Below are 22,025 nucleotides of genomic sequence, written 5' to 3'. Positions count from 1 at the left end.
CTTCGTGCAGAGCGTCGGGTATTTTCTCAAACAATGGAAAACAAACACAGAGCCACTCGACCACCAAGAATTCACTCTGCAGAAAGTTTGCATACAAAGAAATCACACACAGCGGAAGATGCTTGTGGGAAAGGTCTTGAAAACACAGATGCAGTACAACTTGGGGCCAGCAGGTGTCGCAATCGTGTATGTATGCAACTGGGAGGGATATAAGGACTGTGTACAGTATGTCTAACTCGTAGGGATATGAAGACTGTGTGTATGTAACTAGGAGGGATATGAGGACTGTGTATGTAACTAGAAGGAATATGAGGACTGTATGTATGTAACTAGGAGGGATATGACTGTATGTAACTAGGAGGGATATGAGGACTGTGTGTATGTATGTAACTAGGAGGGATATGAGGACGGTGTGTATGTATGTAACTAGGAGGGATATGAAGCATGAAAAATCACCAAGAACAAGAAAATCAGCAATTAATCAGTCCATGATTTGTAGTATATGTATTAAGGTCCTTAGAAATCACAGGTATATTGGTTTACAGGCAGGCAATATAAAACAAGATACAAATACAGGATAAAAACAGCATTTACAAAAGCTTATTTAATGATTCAAGTACCACTACTTTATGCTAGAGTTCTCCGGTGTATTCAAAAGCATCTGTACAAAATGTACAAGATTTGTATCCCATGTTGAATTGATGTACGATTTCTTTTTCTCCATGCTGAATTTTACGTTGCACTTGGAATCACATCTATAGCGAAAACACAAACTGACTGTTGAGTGGAGGCAAGGCTTTTGCCGTCCAATGATCGGAGGACAAAAACATAATATAAAATGACCAAATCTGTGTACGTCCTGGTGATCTAACGTTACAGTTTCTTTAACTCTCCATCTCCTCACAATACGGCCGATTCTGAGCCCAAGATGACGTTCTTTAATCTCACAACAACAAAAGAAAGACACTGAAAACTGGATGCCACTGATCACAGATAAGATACTAATCTGGTGTAAAATCTTGGAAAATAAAAATCATTCATTGGGACGAAAAGAATATATAAAATATCTAGCATTTAAGAAAAAAAATAACTAAAAGAAATGTGGAACCATTACTACATTACAAACGTCAATAACACATGCACTTCCGTGACTGTACATTATTTCACACGTCAAAGTCTTACCATAAAAACTGGTAAACATCAGTGGTGATTTAAGACTAAAGGATTTGCGCAAATAAGTAAATTGCATAATGGCCATATATGCAACCAAGTGGTCGACAAAACAAACCTTCATGTCGGACACAATAACATACTGCGGCATACTTTATGCCTATGCTTTAACCCTTTCACTACCACACTACCAAAGGGTTAACCCTTTCACGGCGATAATACATGTTAACCCTTTCACTGCCACACGACAAAGGGTTAAAAAGGTCATCCTAGTTCACAGAGTATTGCTTTAAAAAACAAATCGATGGACAATTTCAACAGTATATGGCGACAGCCTCTATATAGAAATCAACACAAGTGGGAAGATTGTGTTGCAACTTGAAGTTGGAAATATGGGCATACTAATGGCAGACGTGGACAGCATAACCAACAGCCTGGAAAGCGCCTATACATTCAGGGTTACTTCTTATTACCACGTGATTTGATTATGTACAAGATTTTGCATAGAACTAGCCAAGAGGGAGGGGGGGGGGGTAGTTCACATAAGTACTTGAATTCCACTTCACTGAAACACATTTACTTTTACATTAGAGATAAAAACCTGTCCAAACCCAGTAGGAAGTAATGCATAGCAGCTTCAGTGTCACTGTAGTTCTGGTGAAGCGGGACTGCCTGTCCTAAAGCAGGGGGCTGTACTACCCGGCTGAATTCCAGGTGTTTCCAGAAAATGTTCTGAGTGGAACTGGACTCAGGAGTGTCTCCTCCCGTGTCAAGGCTTCTGTGAGTCGTACTGTTGGTACCGGTTCAACTTGTCTGGGTCGTGGGACGCCATCTGGGTAAAGTCCTGGAAAATGTCTTGGTAAGTTTCATCTCCTGTGAGGGTCAAAAAAAAAAAAAAAAAAAAAAGACGAAAAAAAACTTAAGTAACCGATGCAGACTTACTTTGAGAAGAAGTCAGAACAATGTAGATGATTTGCAAAACACTATCAATTTGTTTTGTTTATTTCCCCAGAGACGCATGCACAGGGACAGTAACGCAGAGTGTCAATGACAGCAGAAATGAAATAGAGAAAGGCTGCCATACCTGGAAAAGCATCGCTGTGGCTCGACAGACAAAGAAACGACGCAAGAAGAGTAGTAGTGGAAAAGAAGAGAAGCAAATGGCAAAATGTTTGAGAAACTGACAAACAGCCGCACATTAGAACGGCGACTGTCGGAAATAAAAGACGAGCCCACAACATTCGTTTTTTTTGTTAACAACTGTATTGTATTTAAAGTGCAGGATTTATGTACAGAAATACAGCTGCGTTGGCCTCGGCACCCCAAAGAAACGAGAACAGAAAGAAAGGCACCAACTCTGGGGAGGAGAGCGAGAACAGAAAAGTACAGAACCTATAGCAAGTGGAGTCACAGAGAAAGATGAGCAAAGAGAGCAATAAGTAACAGAGCATGTTATCAGAGTGTCTGACGAGAGAGCCTTGCTCTACAATTCAGTAAGATCTCGTTTGAACTTTCAATCCCACACAGGGAGAGACACTTCCGTCAATGGTACTGTACTTTAAAGGGGGGGCAAAGATACTTTGGATGCAACGATTCACTCTCTAACATTCACTATCTCAATAATATGCTCCATCACCTCTTCGTTCTTCTACTGATTGGAAACGCTGATTAACAGGCCCTCGGGTTACAGAGGAGGACCACAGCTCATCTTGGAAACACAGGGCTATTCTTTCTCATGAAGTAAACATGACTGACATGTAGTACTTCTGCTCTTCCGCGCCAGATTCCAAGTCATAACTCCTTGTGTCATCGTTACCGTTGCTTGGTGTTGACCTTAAGGCAACAAGTCAGAAATTGCTCACGTTTCATTAAAGCACGTATTCCGCAAAGGAAAATATATGAACAGGCTTGTCTACTCAAGTACCGTCCTTGTCATAGGTCCAAACGTCAGTGACTGAATCTTAAAACACAGAAAAAGAACCAGAGGAAGCTCCACACAGAGGACGGCCAAACGGCAGCATTCACCACTTACTGTTCCTACAACAACACAACATCTAACCCTCAGCAAAAGATACTCCTTCATCTACAGCAAAGTAAAGGAATCTCTCTGAGTATAGTGCTCCCTCTTGTGGTCAGTACAGGCCAATGCAGGAGTCCCCTCTATTCCCTACCCTGTAGATGCGATTGCAACCTCCACAAATATAACTCTAGGGGAGCATAGATATAACTCTATTCCCTCATCACAATCACAACACAATCATAAGAAAACCCCTACGCTATCCCTAAAACGCAACCCTTAACACACCAGTCATTCAAAGAGCTGGTACGGGATAGTGAAATGCATGCCGATACAATAACATCGCTTCCAACCACTAGGGGTCACTGCTCTATGAGCTTGAATGAACAGTCGGGGGGACACATTTGAAATGAGCTAATAAAAAGTGCTTTTGTGCCAGATGATGAAATGAGCAGTCAGGATTACCTGGGGATCGTGTGGATGAAATCTGGGTACAATTTAAATTAATTTGCCGTTTTATCAACAATAACATGGCTTCATACTCTAATGTATATCTGCATTCTTCAGAAAGCTAGTCTCTTTTTTCCCCCACTTTTTTTCTTTTTAAAGCTCCAATATGTGTAAGATAAGCTACTACTTGGTGATAAAATGCTATACTGTACATCGTTACATGTCGATTTTTTTCTCTCTCTATGCTATTGCACCTCCTTGACGGTGCCTACCGTTTCCAAAAAAGGTCTGACTATGAATAACCGTCATCCTTAAAAGACTGCTAACATTTAAGACAATCAATCGATGCCATTAAAAGGCCTTCCAGCTTACAATTCTTGATTTCTCATGTCGACGGGCAATTAGCAAGCACACTTAACATACCGACTAATAACCAAGACACAATATATAGGTATAAAATACCACACAATAATAATAATAAAAATAAAAACAGAACCAAGGATGCAGGCACAAGACCCTCATGGTCCTTGTGCAAGCGGTGTTTTAACAACACACAGGCGATCACATTAGCAATCAAAGAGTCCCTCTCAATTCTACTTCTCCTATCAAATGTTGATATAGAAATGTATGTATATACACAATTTACAACAGTTTATATATGCTTATATTTTTCTATATATATATATTTTTAAAGCAATAGTTCTAAAATAGATATTTTTCCTGACCGGACATGTAAAATAAAAATAACAAGCATACCGGTACATATAATGTGGCCAGGATCAATGCACCTCACATGTTGCGATGGGTAAACAAGACAAGGGTTTGAAAAGAGCTTAAGACTCAAAATAGGAACCATACATGGAAAATATATAAGAGAATTTGCATAACCGTTATAAAGGAATGTGCATAAATTATTTCCTCGGGTCATCCGTCCCAAACACAGTGCGTTATCGAGACACCCGGTGCCACCCAAAGACCGGTCTGATGGTCAAAACTGTCATTCAAATGTCACAATTATTACCTGATAGAAGACTACCTTCGCGTTGAGGTTTAAGTGTCGTAATGGATAAAGCGTGGCAGTCGCCAGGTTTGTGGCAAGACATGGAGGCTGTTCTGACAGCTGGGAGGCAACGGGACTTCAGAGTAACAGCTATTGTTTCAAGTCCCAGATGATCCTGCTGCGATCGGAACAGCCGATGTAGAACTGATGGCTTTGACCCAGTGACAAAGAATGTAGCACCTGACTCTAAAACACACACAACACCTGGTTGAGTGATTAAAAGGGCTTTTGCACACAGTACAGTAGGTCACAGGAGAAAATCTAGGTTTTAGACCTCTTCTGGTTATGACACGGTACTCCTGTGAACTACGGAGGATGTGAAGCGACTAGGTTTCATCCAGCTGCAGGCTAATAAACTCCTGCATGCATTTTCTGTATTGCATCTCGGTAGGGCTGGTGGTGGTATATTGACCTGACTGGCTGTAGGGCCCCTCAGCCTCTCGCATTTCCTCATTCATCTTGGCCAATCGCAACCTGGGGGAGGGACAAGAGAAGGGACGTTGCAGATTGGCACAGCTAAGATGATTGTATATTCAATTTTCTCTTTTATTTATTTATTATAATGGCACTCACAGTGTGACGATGTCTGCGTTGGCCGCTTCCACTGCCATGGCTAGGGGTGTTTTCTCGTCGATGTCTGTAGCATTTTGATTGGCTCCTCTTTTCAGGAATAAACATACTTGTCTGAAATAAACAACAAGGGCTGCCAATTAATTTCTGGCGGCAGGTCAAACGTAATCTCAGTTCATAGCCTACATTCCCAGTGGCTAATCCTAGTTCACCATAATTAACCTCATTAACATCATCATCATCCATTACAAGCTTTTGGTCTATGAGATGAGGAACACTAACCCCGTGTGTCCCAGGATGGTGGCGTGGTGGAGGGGTCCTCGTCCCTGGGCATCCTGCTGGTTCACGCTGGCCGCGTTCTGGAGCAGGAACTCACAGGCGACCAACGAACCCTGAGATCACAGGGAAGATACAGAACAGGAATCACACACACACCTCAGGATAAGCTTTTGAGTCACACACCCACAATACTGAGCGCTGCAGCGATGCTGAATTATCCATCTATGCTCACCCCCTGCACAGCCATGATGAGTGGCGTCCTCTTGTCGTCGTCCGTGTTCACCCAGTTGACCTCGCCCCCGTGAGCCAGGGCCTCTGCCATCTCCGGCAGGCTTCTGGCGCACGATGCCCAGTACAGCTGGAGGCCCGGACTGTACTCCTTAGGCTCGTAGAACACCACCTCCTTGCAGGGTGACGGAGGGGGCAGCGTGGCAGGCATGGCCATGGGTGGAGGCTCAGCAGCATCTGATGGAGAATAACAGGAAGTCAAGTCAAGTCAAGTCAAGTCAAGAGTTTTATTTGTCACAGCATACAAGTATACAATGAAATGCGGGTGGTCTTGCCCGCAACGATGTGCAATACAGTAGTACAACATATAATAGAATCCAATAAAACAACATTGTGCAATAAACAAGTAACATAGTAGGGCATATCGGTATTTGTACATAGTTATTTACATATTTTATACAATCTCAGGTTATGCTATACTATTTAGTGACCTTTCCTTAGTGGCCATAAGTGTGGGCGTGTGCAGCATGAGTGTGTGCTTGCTCATGTTAAAGTGGCTGCTAGTGTGTGAGCGTGTACAGTGTGTGTGTCGTGTGTGTGCTTATGTGTGCTTGTGTGTGTAGAGTTCAGTGTTCAAGGCTCTGATGGCCTGGGGGAAGAAGCTGAGCCGAAGCCTCTCTGTCCTAGTAGCTGGGGTTCGCAGGTGTCTGCCTGACCTCAGCAGCATGAACAGGCTGTTGTTGGGGTGGTGAGGGTCTTTCATTATTCTGCAGGCTCTGGATTTGCACCTCTTGTTGTATAGAACCTGCAGGGGTGGTAGTGCAATACCCGTGGTACGCTCGGCTGAGCGCACCACTCTCTGTAGGGCCTTCTTGTCCTGTGCCGTGCTGTTTCCATACCAGGCAGTGATGTTTCCAGTCAAGATGCTCTCTACAGCTCCTGAGTAGAAGGACTGGAGTATCTTCCCAGATACTCTGAACTTCCTTAACCGTCTCAGGTGGTAGAGGCGCTGCTTCGCCTTTTTTACGACTGAGTCTATGCGTGTTGACCATGTCAGATCCTCTGAGATGTGGACCCCCAGGTACTTAAAGCTGCTCACCCTGTCCACGGTAGCCCCGTTTATCCTCAGTGGTGCGTGTGTCTCCTGCTGTCCTCTCCTATAATCCACTATCAGCTCCTTGGTTTTACCAATGTTCAGGAGCAGGCTGTTGTCCTGGCACCAGCGTTCCAGTACCTCAACCTCCTCCCGGTAGGCCTTCTCGTCGTTGTCCGAGATCAGCCCCACCACCACTGTGTCATCCGCAAACTTCACTATGGAGTTGGAGCTGAACTTGGCCACACAGTCGTGTGTGTATAGTGAGTACAGCAGGGGGCTCATAACACAGCCCTGGGGGGACCCGATGCTCAGGGTGATGGTGTTGGAGGTCTGACCCCCCACCCTGACCGCCTGGGGCCTTTCGCTCAGAAAGTCCAGTATCCAGGCGCTCAGAGCGGAGCTCAGACCCAGCTCGATCAGCTTGTCCACCAGTCTGGTGGGGACTATGGTGTTGAACGCTGAGCTGTAGTCAATGAACAACAGTCTCACATAGCCGCCCTTCTGGTAGTCAAGGTGAGAGAGGGTGCTGTGCAGTACTTGGGAGACCGCATCGTCAGTGGACCTGTTTGGCCTGTATGCAAATTGCATGGGGTCCATATCACTGGGGAGGGAGGCACAAATGTGATCCTTGACCAGCCTCTCGAAACATTTCATGGCCACAGAGGTGAGTGCCACCGGTCTGTAGTCATTGAGACATGTTGGGGAGGGTTTCTTTGGTACAGGGATGATGGTAGACATCTTGAAGCAGGCAGGGACCACTGACTCCGCCAGGGATTGATTAAATATGGCGGTGAACACTGGGGCTAGCTGGTTGGCACAGGACTTAAGTATGCGTCCTGTTATACCATCTGGGCCAGCAGCTTTTCTGGTGTTCACCTGCATAAATGCTCTTCTCACACTGTGTTCCGACAACAAGAGAGCGTACCCGCCCCCCGCGGTTGCCCCCCTCCACAACAGCCGGCACGCCAGTGACGTCACTAGCCGCTGAGCAAGCGGCACCACTGTCTACATCAAACCGAGCGTAGAAAGAGTTGAGTTTGTCCGCGAGAGAGGCGTCGTCGCTCCCCATTGAGGGGGCGCTGACTTTGTCGTCAGTTATTCTCCTCAGTCCCCGCCATAAGCCTTGTGTCGTTTTGTGCCATTTGTGTCTCCAGTTTATCAGCATATGTCCGTTTTGCAAGTTTTACAGCCTTGCGCAGAGTATAGACTGAAGCCTTGTACTCTTCCATGTTTCCCGACTCTCTGCCCAGGTTGTAAGCAGTGGAGCGGGATTTCAGAGCTGCTCTGATAGTACTGTCCACCCACGGTTTCTGGTTAGGGAAGACCCGCACCTTTTTAGTAGGGACGATACTATCAGCCAGTGTTGTGATGAAGCAGATAACGCTGTCGGCGAAGTAACTCGCTGACGTCACTGGCGCGTCCTTGAAACATATTCCAGTCCACATCCTCGAGCGCATCCTGAAGTGTGGCCTCTGATTGGTCGGTCCATTTTTCTCACGTGACACGACGGCGTCACGTGATCTTTGTTTGTAAGCCGGAATGAGGATAATGGAGTCGTGATCGGATGAGCTTGTAGCCCCCTTCAATGGTGGAGCCGCTACAGCCTTGTAGCCGGCTCTGAACGGGGTGTAGCAGTGGTCGAGTGCGTTTCCTTCTCTTGTGGAGCAGGCGATGTGTTGAAAAAAGGACGGCATCACTTTTTTTTAAATTCGCCTGATTGAAGTGTAACTGGACAGGTATTTGTTACAGATTGATCCAGCGTGAACCTGGTGGTACCGATGTAATTCGGCCGGTACCCTTAACAGGTTCAGCGCCAGAGGTCGCTATAGGTGTTGGGCCGTTGTGTGCCAGCGCTCTGTTCAATGGGGATAAATTCCGGTTTGCAGTGCTAAACCTATATTAAATATTATAGCTATGGATCTAATAACAACGTCGATTGTCAGTGAGTTTCTTCTGGTCAACACGCAAAAAACAGATAATTTTTTCATCCATACATTTCCGTTTTATACCATGGTGAATATGAGTATAGTTTTAGAGTGATCCTGTGTAATCCCAGGAAACTCCGGCAAACAGCGCTTTACTGCATTTTATTATAAATCGTGCCATTTCTCGCCTGGATCAAGAATCATTCTGAAATCAACGCTAGATTATCGGTATTATGTTTCATCATGCATGCACGAAAGGGTGGGGTTTCTATGCTTCGAGCACCACCAACGGCATACATTACACAGTACATTACAGACACACGCTGCGATCGCGGGGAAAAAATCATCGGATCAACGCAAGATTGATAACATATAGTCCTTACCTCATCTATGATGTATTGCAAAAAGAATAATCCAATTATCTGATCGCCATTCCAAATATTGATCGCGGTCGTGTGTCCAATGTTATCCACCAAAACACATGAACCGGCGGTGCTCGAGTGTCCCCAATCCATGTGTTATAAACGTTACGCATGCCGGGGAAGGAAAACCTGGACCGGACTTCTTAGATCGACACACAGCCCAAGCCAGAGGGTTTCCAATGATGTGCAATACCGGCCGCAAGGAGTTAGGCGGCGGTATTGGCCGTTTGCAATCTCAGAGCCATTCCCAATGATAACATCAGGCTGGATGGATGAATTATGAATGGATATAGCGAATAAAAGAAATAACGATTAAAACCCGGGTTTTCTCGGGTTTGACGCTCAATCGATGGCGAGTTAACCCAACTTATCCCGGGTCTGGCGCTGAATGTGTTAAAGGTACAGTGTTCGGTACCCAACACTAGCCGTTAGGTCACATGTCGGATCAAAGCGTGTAATACCTGCGTTGTCCACCAGGCTGTTAGTGGAGTGGGCGGCGGCCAACATCTCCCTGCTCCCATCAGCACTGTTCTGGATCCCACTGTCTGCGCTTCTTACTGGAAGAAAAAAGAAGGTTTGAATCACTACTTGCACGACAAACTTAATATGACCTGCAAACACACACAGCCACCCACCGAAATCAAAATGGAAAGATCATCGGACAGTAGATCAGCCACCTCACCCAAAGAGGCACATCCCTGAATAACACAAACACAACAGGGACAGATAAAAACCCCAGGCAAAAGACGGTGACCACTACCATGTGAGAGACACCCCTGGGGGATGATGTGATGGCGGCCCGTTAAAAGCTCCAGTCGAGAGGAGGATTAAGGGGGATGGGTTGAATGGGTCGACAGCCTGAGTGAGCGGTGAGTAGAAATGGATGGATGGGGGGGGGTTAAGGGGAACATTCTGAGCCTTTTAGTACTTACTGCTCCTTAGCTTGGAGGAGTTGTCAAAGTAGGAGAAGAGCGAGTCAAGCTCGTCGGGACAGAAGAGAGAGTCGCGCCTCGCCTCCAGGCCGGTAGCTGCAGCTACACGCGCGGGACAATAGGAGGGGTTGGAGGGCCGGGGTGAGTGGAAGGGCGGGGGGGAAGTAGGCAGCAAAGGGGGGGATTAGTTGAGAAGCGTAGAGTGGCCGAAGAGAGGGACAGAGAGAAGAGAAGAAAGGAGAGGTTGAGATAGAGAGGAGAGGGAGAAAGGTGTGTGAACAGAGAGGAAAAAAAGCAAGATGGAAGCAGTGGAAGTTAGACTACACTGACTACACTGAGACCACAAGACACAATGGGAGACGAAGATGACCCAACGGACCACCTGGACTCTTGCTGCTGTGATGATTTTTTTTTTATATATATAACTAGGTCTCTAAAGGTGCATCCTATCGGTTCCATTTTGGCTTCACAAGCTCGGACTACGAGTAAAATACTATTATTATTTTTAGATTGTTTTGAATCTAAAAAAAGAAAAGAGTATAAATCACAGAGTGCACCTTTAAGAGTCCAGGCCTGTGTTTGAATTATCCACAAAGCCTTTCATTCTTCCTTTGCAACGCTCTTTTGACCACTTTGACATCTACTCGAGATGTCAAGGAAAAGTTACAAGACGAAGAAGTAGCTTAAGACGATCCAAGGCCGGGGTGCGTTGGCTTTACTGACCCGACTGTCCCGATGCGTTGGACGCGGGCCGTAACTTGGGGGTGGGCGGCGGGGGCCTGGGGGGCAGGTGCTCCGAGCTGCTGCTGAGCCGCTTCTCCTGTTTGCTCAGGGACACCACCTTGGTGCGGAGCTCCTCGTCCGACGGCCGACGCACAAACCTGCGGTCCACGTACTTGGCTTTGATGTAGGCCTCGATCTCGTGTCTGGGAGGGTAGAGAGGGACACTGGTCAAAGTCAAGGGACACAAAAAGGAAGGAGACGGACTCATCTGCACCTCAAATTTCCAAGAAGGACACTACGAATTTAATAAAACAATTGTTCTTATTGGGGAAAAAACTAACAAATGAAAAAACTAAAAGAATCATATGGCAGCCAATGGCAACTTTTACAAGAAAGAAAATCCCAAAGATGTCAAATAGAGACGAGACAAGTCTCTCTCTGGCAGACAGGTAAAATAGAGACGAGACAAGTCTCTCTCTGGCAGACAGGTAAAATAGAGACGAGACAAGTCTCTCTCTGGCAGACAGGTAAAATAGAGACGAGACAAGTCTCTCTCTGGCAGACAGGTAAAATAGAGACGAGACAAGTCTCTCTCTGGCAGACAGGTAAAATAGAGACGAGACAAGTCTCTATGGCAGACAGGTAAAATAGAGACGAGACAAGTCTCTATGGCAGACAGGTAAAATAGAGACGAGACAAGTCTCTATGGCAGACAGGTAAAATAGAGACGAGACAAGTCTCTCTCTGGCAGACAGGTAAAATAGAGACGAGACAAGTCTCTCTCTGGCAGACAGGTAAAATAGAGACGAGACAAGTCTCTCTCTGGCAGACAGGTAAAATAGAGACGAGTCTCTCTCTGGCAGACAGGTAAAATAGAGACGAGACAAGTCTCTCTCTCTGGCAGACAGGTAAAATAGAGACGAGACAAGTCTCTCTCTCTGGCAGACAGGTAAAATAGAGACGAGACAAGTCTCTCTCTCTGGCAGACAGGTAAAATAGAGACAAGTCTCTCTGGCAGACAGGTAAAATAGAGACGAGACAAGTCTCTCTCTCTGGCAGACAGGTAAAATAGAGACAAGACAAGTCTCTCTATGGCAGACAGGGATGTCCTCTACTTGTTTCATACCTTGGGTCTCCAGGCTGTGGCTTTCTGGCTCCCAGGTCCTCTATCCGAGCCTCGTAGATCCGGTTGACCACTCCGTTCCCCAGCTCACACATCAACTATTAAAAGAGGTACAGTGGAGTTACGCAACAGTTTCACAAAACATGAATAACTCCAGCCAACTTGTACTTGATGGACAGTTAGCTTCTCTCCATCCCCCCCATACCTTCAGTAACTCTGGCTCCCACGTATCCAAGGTCAGAGACCGCACCTTAGAGAAATGCACTCCAAGACTCCTGCGGATAGAAGAGAATAGTGGTTGTAGAATAAAGAAGATCATAATGGAACACAAAGGATCATGAAAAGATCACAAAGGACCATAAAGGAAATGTAAAAACATGTGGGTGCAGCTTTTGCTTTGGTCTGTAGAATTACTACTGTAGGATTATACAGAATAAGTCATCAGAGTAAGTAAAGAAGGTACAGGACAAAAGAGGTTACACATTTTTATTGTTGGCACAATACTAAACATTGTGAAATGTCAGAGCCAGAGCAATGTATACAGTACAAGAAACATACTCTCAAACTAGGCTGCCATCAATGCCTCACAGTATATCAACTTTATTTGTATAGCACCTTTCATACAAGAATTTCAGCTCAAGTGCTTCACAGCAGTAAAAAAAGGCATAGGCATAAAGTGTAGCCATAAAATACACATAAAGAATAAATCACATAATCTTTCATATTAGGATCTAACATCTTAATATGGCTCTTTGTTTAGATATCTCATTTAAATGCCTGAGTAAAGAGATGTGAAGATATCTAGCAAGTTGGCTTCCATGATGTTTTTGGGCAGTTTGTTCCATAGTTTTGGGGCGTAGTTGACAAAGGCTGCATCGCCGATCTTCTTTTGACTATTTCTGGGAGCCTCCAGTCCAGCAGCTGATGATCGCAGCGTTCTTGCTGGCCTGTCATTTAGTGTTGGCAATGTTGCTGGAGTAGCAGGGGGAACTCTAAAGACTTGTAGAATGTCATAAAAGGCATCAATGATCCATTTGGGGATCTGACCTTGTAGTAGCAGACAGTGTGGAGACCTTGTAATGGTTCCTATCAGCCGTAGCACAGTGTGGAGACCTCGTAATGGTTCCTATCAGCAGTAGCACAGTGTGGAGACCTTGTAATGGTTCCTATCAGCCGTAGCAGTGTGGAGACCTTGTAATGGTTCCTATCAGCAGTAGCACAGTGTGGAGACCTCGTAATGGTTCCTATCAGCAGTAACACAGTGTGGAGACACTGTAATGGTTCCCATCAGTAGCAGACAGTGTGGAGACCTTGTAATGGTTCCCATCAGTAGCAGACAGTGTGGAGACCTTGTAATGGTTCCCATCAGTAGCAGACAGTGTGGTGCCGTACCTGTGGATGCCAGAACACTGTATACAGAGAGTGATGCCCAGGTTGATGCTGGCCCAGCGGGGGTCTGGCTGGCCACAGTCACAGCAGCTGACGTTGCCTGGGATGGCCAGGACCTTCTGCAGAGCACTCTCCCCCTTCAGAGGCCTCTCCTTGGGCTCCCCGCCAGAGTCCAAGCTGCCCGTTGATGTGGAGGACTTCCTGTCCAGCTTCTAGCGCAAATGGGATGGTGTTAGATGTGCTTTATCACCCATAAGATCGGTAGAACAGAATTATATTTTTTTGCATCCAGTGTTTCTCCTTTTTTTTTTTATTCTACAGTTGACAGGTTTGATTCCGTGACCAGCACATCACTGAGACCCCCCACGTTGTGCGCACTCTCCTTCACTAAGAACATCATTATAAATTGACGGACAATCATTTGCCACTGGTTAATTTGGGACAGAAATATGATCTACTGAGGTAGGGGTATGGTTCAGTGGGTTTAGGGGTGCGACCTCACAACGATTAAATTAAATTACGATTCTTCAGGCAACGATTCAATGAATCATGAAATCTCTTCATTTGACCACGATTCGATTCGATACATTTTCTATCAGTTAATTCCCCAAAAAAAATGTATACACAAATGTGGCTGGGGGAACTGATTCACTCAGCATGAATGGACTAGGTCAATAAAAACAATAAATAAAAACATTAAAGAGAGATTCTTTTTAATTAATTTTTTTATTCTAATCGATTCTTTCTAACATTTTCAAATCGATGCAGTTGAATCGTCACATTAGGATCGATGCATCGTTACACCCCTACTGGGTTATAAATAGTTTTCAGGGTCATGCTTCCTGCCCCCATTCCATTGAAGTAAACTACAATTGCTAACAAAAGCTAAGAATTTCAACTTCCAATATTGTAAAAAAATATTTAAACTGTAGAAGTGCTTTTTAAGTGTTCTGAAATGTCTCCCAGTTTGTAACAAATCAGATACGCTTCTTAGTAGGCAGTGTATTCCTTTAAAAAAGACAACACTGGTATCATTCTATTTTTGGCTCATTAAAAACGTCAGGTCACCCAAGCAGAAAGCAGTGGTCTCATGCACACTTACCAAGTTTCTCTTGCCACATTATATCCCACATGCTGTCGTCTCCACCATTACATTCTAACTCCATTAAAAACAACTTGCAATACTACCCCTTTCAGAGGCGTAATCCATCGTTTCAAAAGAAAAGCACGGATGAATAAACCTAATATTATTAACGGGCAGAATTAGACTATAAATTGGATCAAATTAACAACCGCTTTATTGGCACAACCTAATGTTGGCAACGAGCAAAAAGTAAAAATATACCAGTGTTATCCTTTAACACTGTCAGCGCCAATCATGTAATATTATGCGTTTGCTCGCCAACCGTTGAGCGCCAAAAATGGAATATTACGTTTTTAGATTGTTTTTTCTTTTTTTAATATCCTATACACTCTCACGGACCTCTGTGTTACCATTGGAACTCATTCTGAGTCCTCGAGAGTGCAATGCCGGCCGAATCCTCCTAGGTGGCAGTATCGCCTACCCTTTGAAACCTTATTTCACACTGTGCGTTACATTTTATATGATCCGGGTGGAGAATTTGGACCAGAGCAAGTGAAACGGTTCATCCGAGCACCTTGGAACGCGTTCAGCATACTTGATGCATATTTTGTGCCATTTCATGTCAGGGACCCGATGGACATCAATACTGGAAATCGCAATCAGACAATTGGAATATTCATTTTGGGATACCTCCTAGTAAAGGTAAGGACTATATGACATCAATCCTACTTTGATCCAACATTTATTTCACATCGATCGCAACGATCAACGTATGTAGTATTCAAAACGTATGCCCTTGCTGACGTTCAGAGCATCAAAAGATGACCCCCCCCCCCCTTTGATGCATTCATGATGAAACATAATACCCATTATATACCTTTGATTTGGAAATAGTAACGTGTCCAGGCGAGCAACACGAACGACTTTAGCAAAATGCACATAGCGCTCCATAACTCAGCTTTCAGGAATTAACCAGGATCACTCTGAAACTATACAATATTCACCACGGGATAACACGCAAATGTATACATGAAAAAATTTGCTATTTTTTTCATGTTGGACGAGAGATAGTGACTGTCAAATGAGCCATAGTATTGTCTCCATAGCTATAATATAGAATATAGATATAGCTCTGCAAACATTGTGACGCACAGTGAAAATGCCTATCTTTTAGCGTGGCCCATTGACTACAGGATGAGGATAGTAGCTGGCGCTCAAAGTGTTTAAGCTCTTATTTGTGACACAAGAAAACGTGGAGTGGAGTTTACCTCAGCGTCCTCTCCCTTCTCACGGAAGGCGGTGGCGATGCTGCTCTGGACAGCTTTGATCCAGGCCTGTCTCAGCTTCTCAGAGTCTGCCTGCATCATACAGCTCCTGGTGGGACACACAGGGGAGGGAGGGTGGGACCGTCATCAGACTGCTGCTGCTGCTCGGGCCAACACACACCGCCTACTCTCTCTGTGTGTGTGTGTCAGTATGTACACATGCAGTAGTGTCCTACTTAAAGGGTGTTTATAGTGTAGTGTGTGTACGGCATGTTTCTTTTTTTTTTATCTACTTTTTCTCCCCATTTTTCTATTTTTCTCCCTTCCCCAATTTCGTATTGTCCAATTCTACCCTCCCCTGTCTCAAACGCTGTTAGGCCATGCCTCCCACAGGCCGGCTGCAATGTGGACGAAGCCTGGCATCACGTGTCCCCTCCGGTACTCGAGGAGGCAGCAGTCACATCTTTTCACCTGCACAGCGCGATCTCTCAGCGGCGAGGCTCTGCGTGGGAGGGACACGCCGCCCCTGTTGCTTCCTGATTCTACTGCGTAGGCGCCGTAGGCGCACCAACCGACCTGTAGGAGTCGCTGTCCACAACGTCCGATCCCCACCCACCAGCTTCCCACCCCCTAATACTGCCAATTGTATTAGTATGAACGACCAGCCAAGCTGGTAGCAACGCCGAGAGCTGGGCTCGAACCCAGCATCTCCTGCGTTGGTGGCGAGCGCCTTGCCCACTGCGCCACCTAGCCGCCCTGTACGGCATGTTTCTAAACATCATGGAGGGTATATATGCTTGTAGAGATTTAATAATGGCTCAATTAAGTGTGTGGTGTTTTAAGATTAAACTTCACCGAGTGTCTCTCATTTCCCAATGTGTGTGTGTGTGTGTGTGTGTGTGTACTTACTTGGTGGGAGACACCACCTCAAAGCAGAAACGGCGTTCGATGTCCTCACAGTGTTTGACTGTACAGAGCCGCAGGTCCTCCACCACCACTGTAGGGTTGTCCTGGGGGGGGGGGGGGGGCAGTGCTTTGGTCAAACATCACGCATAGCACGCAAACACATTCACACTGTAGAGTTGTCCTGAGGGAGGACAGTGTTTTAGCACGCAAACACATTCACACTGTAGAGTTGTCGTGAGGGAGGACAGTGTTTTAGCACGCAAACACATTCACACTGTAGAGTTGTCCTGAGGGGGGACAGTGTTTTAGCACGCAAACACATTCACACTGTAGAGTTGTCCTGAGAGGGGACAGTGTTTTAGCACGCAAACACATTCACACTGTAGAGTTGTCCTGAGAGGGGACAGTGTTTTAGCACGCAAACACATTCACACTGTAGAGTTGTCCTGAGAGGGGACAGTGTTTTAGCACGCAAACACATTCACACTGTAGAGTTGTCCTGAGAGGGGACAGTGTTTTAGCACGCAAACACATTCACACTGTAGAGTTGTCCTGAGGGAGGACAGTGTTTTAGCACGCAAACACATTCACCCTGTAGAGTTGTCCTGAGAGGGGACAGTGTTTTAGCACGCAAACACATTCACACTGTAGAGTTGTCCTGAGGGAGGACAGTGTTTTAGCACGCAAACACATTCACACTGTAGAGTTGTCCTGAGGGAGGACAGTGTTTTAGCACGCAAACACATTCACACTGTAGAGTTGTCCTGAGGGGGGACTTTGGTCAAACACCAAACACGCAAACACATTCACACTTAGAACATCTAACTTATGAACTAGGTGCATACAAATGATGGCCTGAGATGCTTGATAAAATAGTACATATTATCAACCCCAACCTAAACCACATAAACATAAATACCCGATGTTATATTTTACACCACTCACTCCAATAAGGAATTGCCTGTTCTGCGCGTTAAGTGATCCAAATAAAAATCCGGTTCATTACTTCAGAAACATGGGGTAAATACGAAGTGCTGGAAGTGAAACACGTCTATAAGCCTGTTGGTTTGAATCATTCGACTTACCTTGAATTTCTTCTGATAAACTAGCTGATTGTTTTGGATGGAGAACCAACGCCTGAAAGAGAATCACATGAGTTTATGAACAACACCATCACATGCAACTACCAGGGTGTCCCAACAATATAGGCATTCATTCTACAAACGGATGACACTCTCACATCCGTTTGGTGTAAATAAGTATCATCTTTGATCTGCCAATGCTACGGGTAGGAGGCTAAGGAATGAGCCGTCGGCTGAAGAGGGGAACTAAATCACATGATTTGATGCAGAATGTCGGTATGCCAAAATGCAAAAGGCGACTAAATAAATGTTTTTCTCTGGTATGGCAGGCTGTATTGCAGCTCTATGGAGGTGTTATCAGGGCAGGCTGTATGCAGCTCTATGGAGGTGTTATCAGGGCAGGCTGTATGCAGCTCTATGGAGGTGTTATCAGGGCAGGCTGTATGCAGCTCTATGGAGGTGTTATCAGGGCAGGCTGTATGCAGCTCTATGGAGGCGTTATCAGGGCAGGCTGTGTGCAGCTCTATGGAGGTGTTATCAGGGCAGGCTGTGTGCAGCTCTATGGAGGTGTTATCAGGGCAGGCTGTATGCAGCTCTATAGCCGGGTTATGGTTGGTATTCAGAATGTACCAGGTGTCACACTGCAGCACATGGAGCCATCGATTACCTTGGCTTAAGGAGTGCAGACTCAGCACCACAAACACCTGCAATCGCGCACACTCTCCACACCTACATGTGTAGCATGGGCACATACAGTACACACAAGTGCCTCAAACCTGACCTGGCATATCAAGCATACTAAATAACTAGTGTTCAATGAAAAGAAGAGAAGCAATCTCGTTTTTTGAATGGAGACGAGATGGAGGAAAACCCTTACTGTACTTTGGGGGATCCAACCGGCCACGGTAAGGTCTTTTTCACGTAAATTACATGCTGATCAGACCTTGTTATGATAGCCATCCACCCGGTCAGCGAATGTGGCTACTGAGGCTAACGTGGTTATTGGTAATCAATAATCCGAAATGAGGTCCCCCCCCCCCCCCCTTTCATGCATTCATGGTGGACCATCATATCGATCATATGCAGTTTGATTTTTAACTCTAGCTTCTGTATATCCGAAATGCCATTGGATTTAACGTTACTAGCTTAGCGGCCTGTATCTCGCCTTCCAGGAAATATACTAGCTGAAATCCCTTATGACGCTTATATTCAAGATGCTATAAAATGAGAACGTATTGATGAAAAAATTATTTCTTTAAGCCATTTTGAAGGGACGGTTTATGGTCTCAATTGACAATGAGAATGGACAGATAGCAATACTATAAAGTATAGGTTTAGCTCTACAAACAGCCCCACGGACTATGCAAGTCTGTTTAGAAATGCTGGCCGTCTAGAGTGATTTTAGACGGATCCAAATGGCCCCCGAAAGTGTTAAGAAGAGGAGCGATCTTTCCACTGAATTGATAGACTTATGACTTATAGACTTACCCATGTGATGACAGTACTGTATGTTTTGGTAAAGGCAGACAGGGTTTAATTACCTCCAATGAAATTATGTTTTTTGCCCCATGTGTATGTATGTATGTTTGTATGTATGTATGTATGTACATGTATGTGTGTGTGTGCGTGAGTGCGTGTGTGTGTTGCTGTGATCCTTTTCAATGCATTGCAAACAACCTATAGCCACTTATCACCTCAACCGCAAAGACAAATCAATTAACCCTCAGTGAAGGCTTGCAGAGAGCGCAGTAAGAGGTCTTGTCAGTTGTAATTAGAAATGAATGAATTCACATGCTGGAGCTCCTGCCGTACCTATTCCATGTTTTGAAAGCGTTGCTGGCCCTCTTAAAGAGGTAGCCCTCCATCGCGATGCCGTTGTCTGCATCCACATTGTACTCCAGCTTGGTGTCGTCATTCGAGAAATCCTGAGAGAGAGAGAGAGAGAATAAGAGAAAAGAAACACTTCATTTAATCTAAAACATTTTCCACAAGGTGCATATTTTCAATGGAGAGATGCTGGGCATTCCTACATGTACAACTAGCACGTCATACACGAGGGCTCTGGTTCTCAGATCATTCAAGTGACCTTGTACAAGCAAGAGCCACAGCCTCTCTCACGTCAGCCTAAATTATGTTTCAAGACAAGACGGAGACTCGAGTCGAGACAGGAATGGCAGCTACAGCTTTAAGGAACACCTCTATAAACTGTTCCATTAAAGAGGCAACATACATGAAAGATACAGGCCTACAGACTCTGGAGGAAATACTAGTAGATCATATAATGATCCACGTCTACAGGTACTAGAAAGATCTAATGATCAGTAATCAAGGCTTACGATATAACTAGAATAGCAAGATCACAAGCATGCTCAATCATAAACATGAACAGCAGCGACAAAGCTCTTTTAATGTGCGTTCCTGCCTGCTCTGGTCTCCAGAAACTGCTGCTTGCTCCGAGCGCTCTTCTTCCCTCTTTGCCCTCTACTCACCCTGTCTTCGATATCAGCTCCATCTAATCTCTCGCTCTGCACTAGGGCTGGGCAATAACTTGATATTATCCATTCTCATCATCTTTCAATGGGATCATATTATGATGGCATTGTGATTTTATGGTTGTTTTCTGAATTGATGAAAAGCTAGAATTAACTAAATGAGATCAGAGATATTTGAGGGATTATTATTTGAAGAATGAGAGGCACTTTACATTAGAGAATCATATAGCTCAACAATCAGTCAGTGTATGACTTTTCATACCTGGGCAGATTTTGTGATATATATCGATACAGGGGGGGAATTCCCCTCGATTATCGCAATATGAATCTTTTCAATATCCCCCAGCCCTACTCTGATCTCACCTTCCATCTCCCTCCTGCCTCAGAGAGTTGGTAGCACCCGGTGACAGTAACCCAAGCTGTTGTGTTGTCATGGGATCATCCCAGTGTTTGTTGTTGTTACTGACCTCCTCCCTGCACTACCTGAGCTGCTGCCACAATAACCCCTCTCCCTGCATCTGTGTGTGCGTGCATCTCTGTGTGTGTGTGTATGCGACTATGCGTATGCACATGTGTGTGCAGGCCTGTTGGCATCACTTTACAGCTTCTCTTACTGTCAACAAGCCAGGATCAGAGTCCGTCATCTAGGTATATTACCATAGTAAAGCCAGGATCAGAGTCGTCATCTAGGTATTACCAGAGCAAAGCCAGGATCATCGTCCTTTCGGAACCGGTCTAGTCTTACCGACTCGCAGTCTGATTCCATCTCCTCTTCTCCGCTATGAAAACACTCAAAACTCATTGCTCTGGTCCAGGGGGTGGACAGACCAAATTATCTTTATGAGCAAACTACAGTCTACTAGCAACACTATCTTTATGAGCAAACTACAGTCTACTAGCAACACTATCTTTATGAGCAAACTACAGTCTACTAGCAACACTATCTTTATGAGCAAACTACAGTCTACTAGCAACACTATCTTTATGAGCAAACTACAGTCTACTAGCAACACTATCTTTATGAGCAAACTACAGTCTACTAGCAACACTATCTTTATGAGCAAACTACAGTCTACTAGCAACACTATCTTTATGAGCAAACTACAGTCTACTAGCAACATTGTATCTTTATAAGCAAACTACTGTCTACTAGCAAGTAGCAACATTGTATCTTTGAGCAAACTACAGTCTACTAGCAACATTGTATCTTTATGAGCAAACTACAGTCTACTAGCAACATTGTATCTTTATGAGCAAACTACAGTCTACTACTGTAGCAACATTGTATCTTTATGAGCAAACTAGTCTACTACTGTAGCAACATTGTATCTTTATGAGCAAACTATAGTCTACTACTGTAGCAACATTGTATCTTTACACGTAAGAAACAAGAACAAAAACAGATACATACATATGTTGTACATAAACACACACACCATAAACCCAGCCCACCCAAAGGGACCACAACGTTATCATTTGGAAGTTACTGCAAAAAGGTGAAAGTGCCCCTTTGCTGTGCCAACGGTCAGATGAAATGAATGGAACATGCGCCCCCCCCCCCCCCCCCCCCATGTGTTTACAAGCATTTTCTATTTAGGTAAACAACAACAACAACAACAACAACGACAACAAAATGCCTACTGATCTGCATGCAGGCAAACGCTATGAGAGCTGTAACTACACTGTGACTGACCGTCTGGCTCCTACTTCCCAGTCTGTCAGACTCCATCAGCAGGGGGGCAGACAGCTGATCTGTGTGTGTCTGTGTGTGTTTGAATGCATGTGTGCATGCATGAGGCGTACGTCACTTCC

General features: G+C 45.0%; 1 protein-coding gene across 3 annotated transcripts in view; it reads right to left on the bottom strand.

Annotated features, from left to right (window-relative positions):
• Positions 1 to 487: 487 nt before the first annotated feature.
• LOC311224192 (arf-GAP with coiled-coil, ANK repeat and PH domain-containing protein 2-like) overlaps positions 488 to 22,025 on the bottom strand; it is a 77,895-nt gene continuing 56,357 nt past the window's right edge. For 2 of the 3 annotated variants that reach the window (XM_084309070.1, XM_084309072.1), the window contains 14 exons: positions 19,534 to 19,646; positions 17,725 to 17,776; positions 16,643 to 16,743; positions 15,737 to 15,842; positions 13,388 to 13,596; positions 12,201 to 12,270; positions 11,999 to 12,093; positions 10,873 to 11,075; positions 9,679 to 9,774; positions 5,779 to 6,011; positions 5,550 to 5,659; positions 5,271 to 5,381; positions 5,110 to 5,171; positions 488 to 2,043 (listed from right to left, as the gene is read on the bottom strand). In XM_084309070.1, coding sequence (XP_084165196.1) covers positions 1,940 to 2,043; positions 5,110 to 5,171; positions 5,271 to 5,381; positions 5,550 to 5,659; positions 5,779 to 6,011; positions 9,679 to 9,774; positions 10,873 to 11,075; positions 11,999 to 12,093; positions 12,201 to 12,270; positions 13,388 to 13,596; positions 15,737 to 15,842; positions 16,643 to 16,743; positions 17,725 to 17,776; positions 19,534 to 19,646 — 1,665 coding nt within the window. In that variant the 3' untranslated portion in view covers positions 488 to 1,939. The remainder of the gene's footprint in view (positions 2,044 to 5,109; positions 5,172 to 5,270; positions 5,382 to 5,549; positions 5,660 to 5,778; positions 6,012 to 9,678; positions 9,775 to 10,872; positions 11,076 to 11,998; positions 12,094 to 12,200; positions 12,271 to 13,387; positions 13,597 to 15,736; positions 15,843 to 16,642; positions 16,744 to 17,724; positions 17,777 to 19,533; positions 19,647 to 22,025) is intronic. The other variant, XM_084309071.1, reaches the window with a different exon arrangement.

The sequence above is a fragment of the Notolepis coatsorum genome (genome assembly GCF_963971535.1).
Source record: "Notolepis coatsorum genome assembly, chromosome: 2".
Taxonomy (NCBI): Eukaryota; Metazoa; Chordata; class Actinopteri; order Aulopiformes; family Paralepididae; genus Notolepis; species Notolepis coatsorum.
This window is presented reverse-complemented; position numbering and strand designations above follow the sequence as displayed.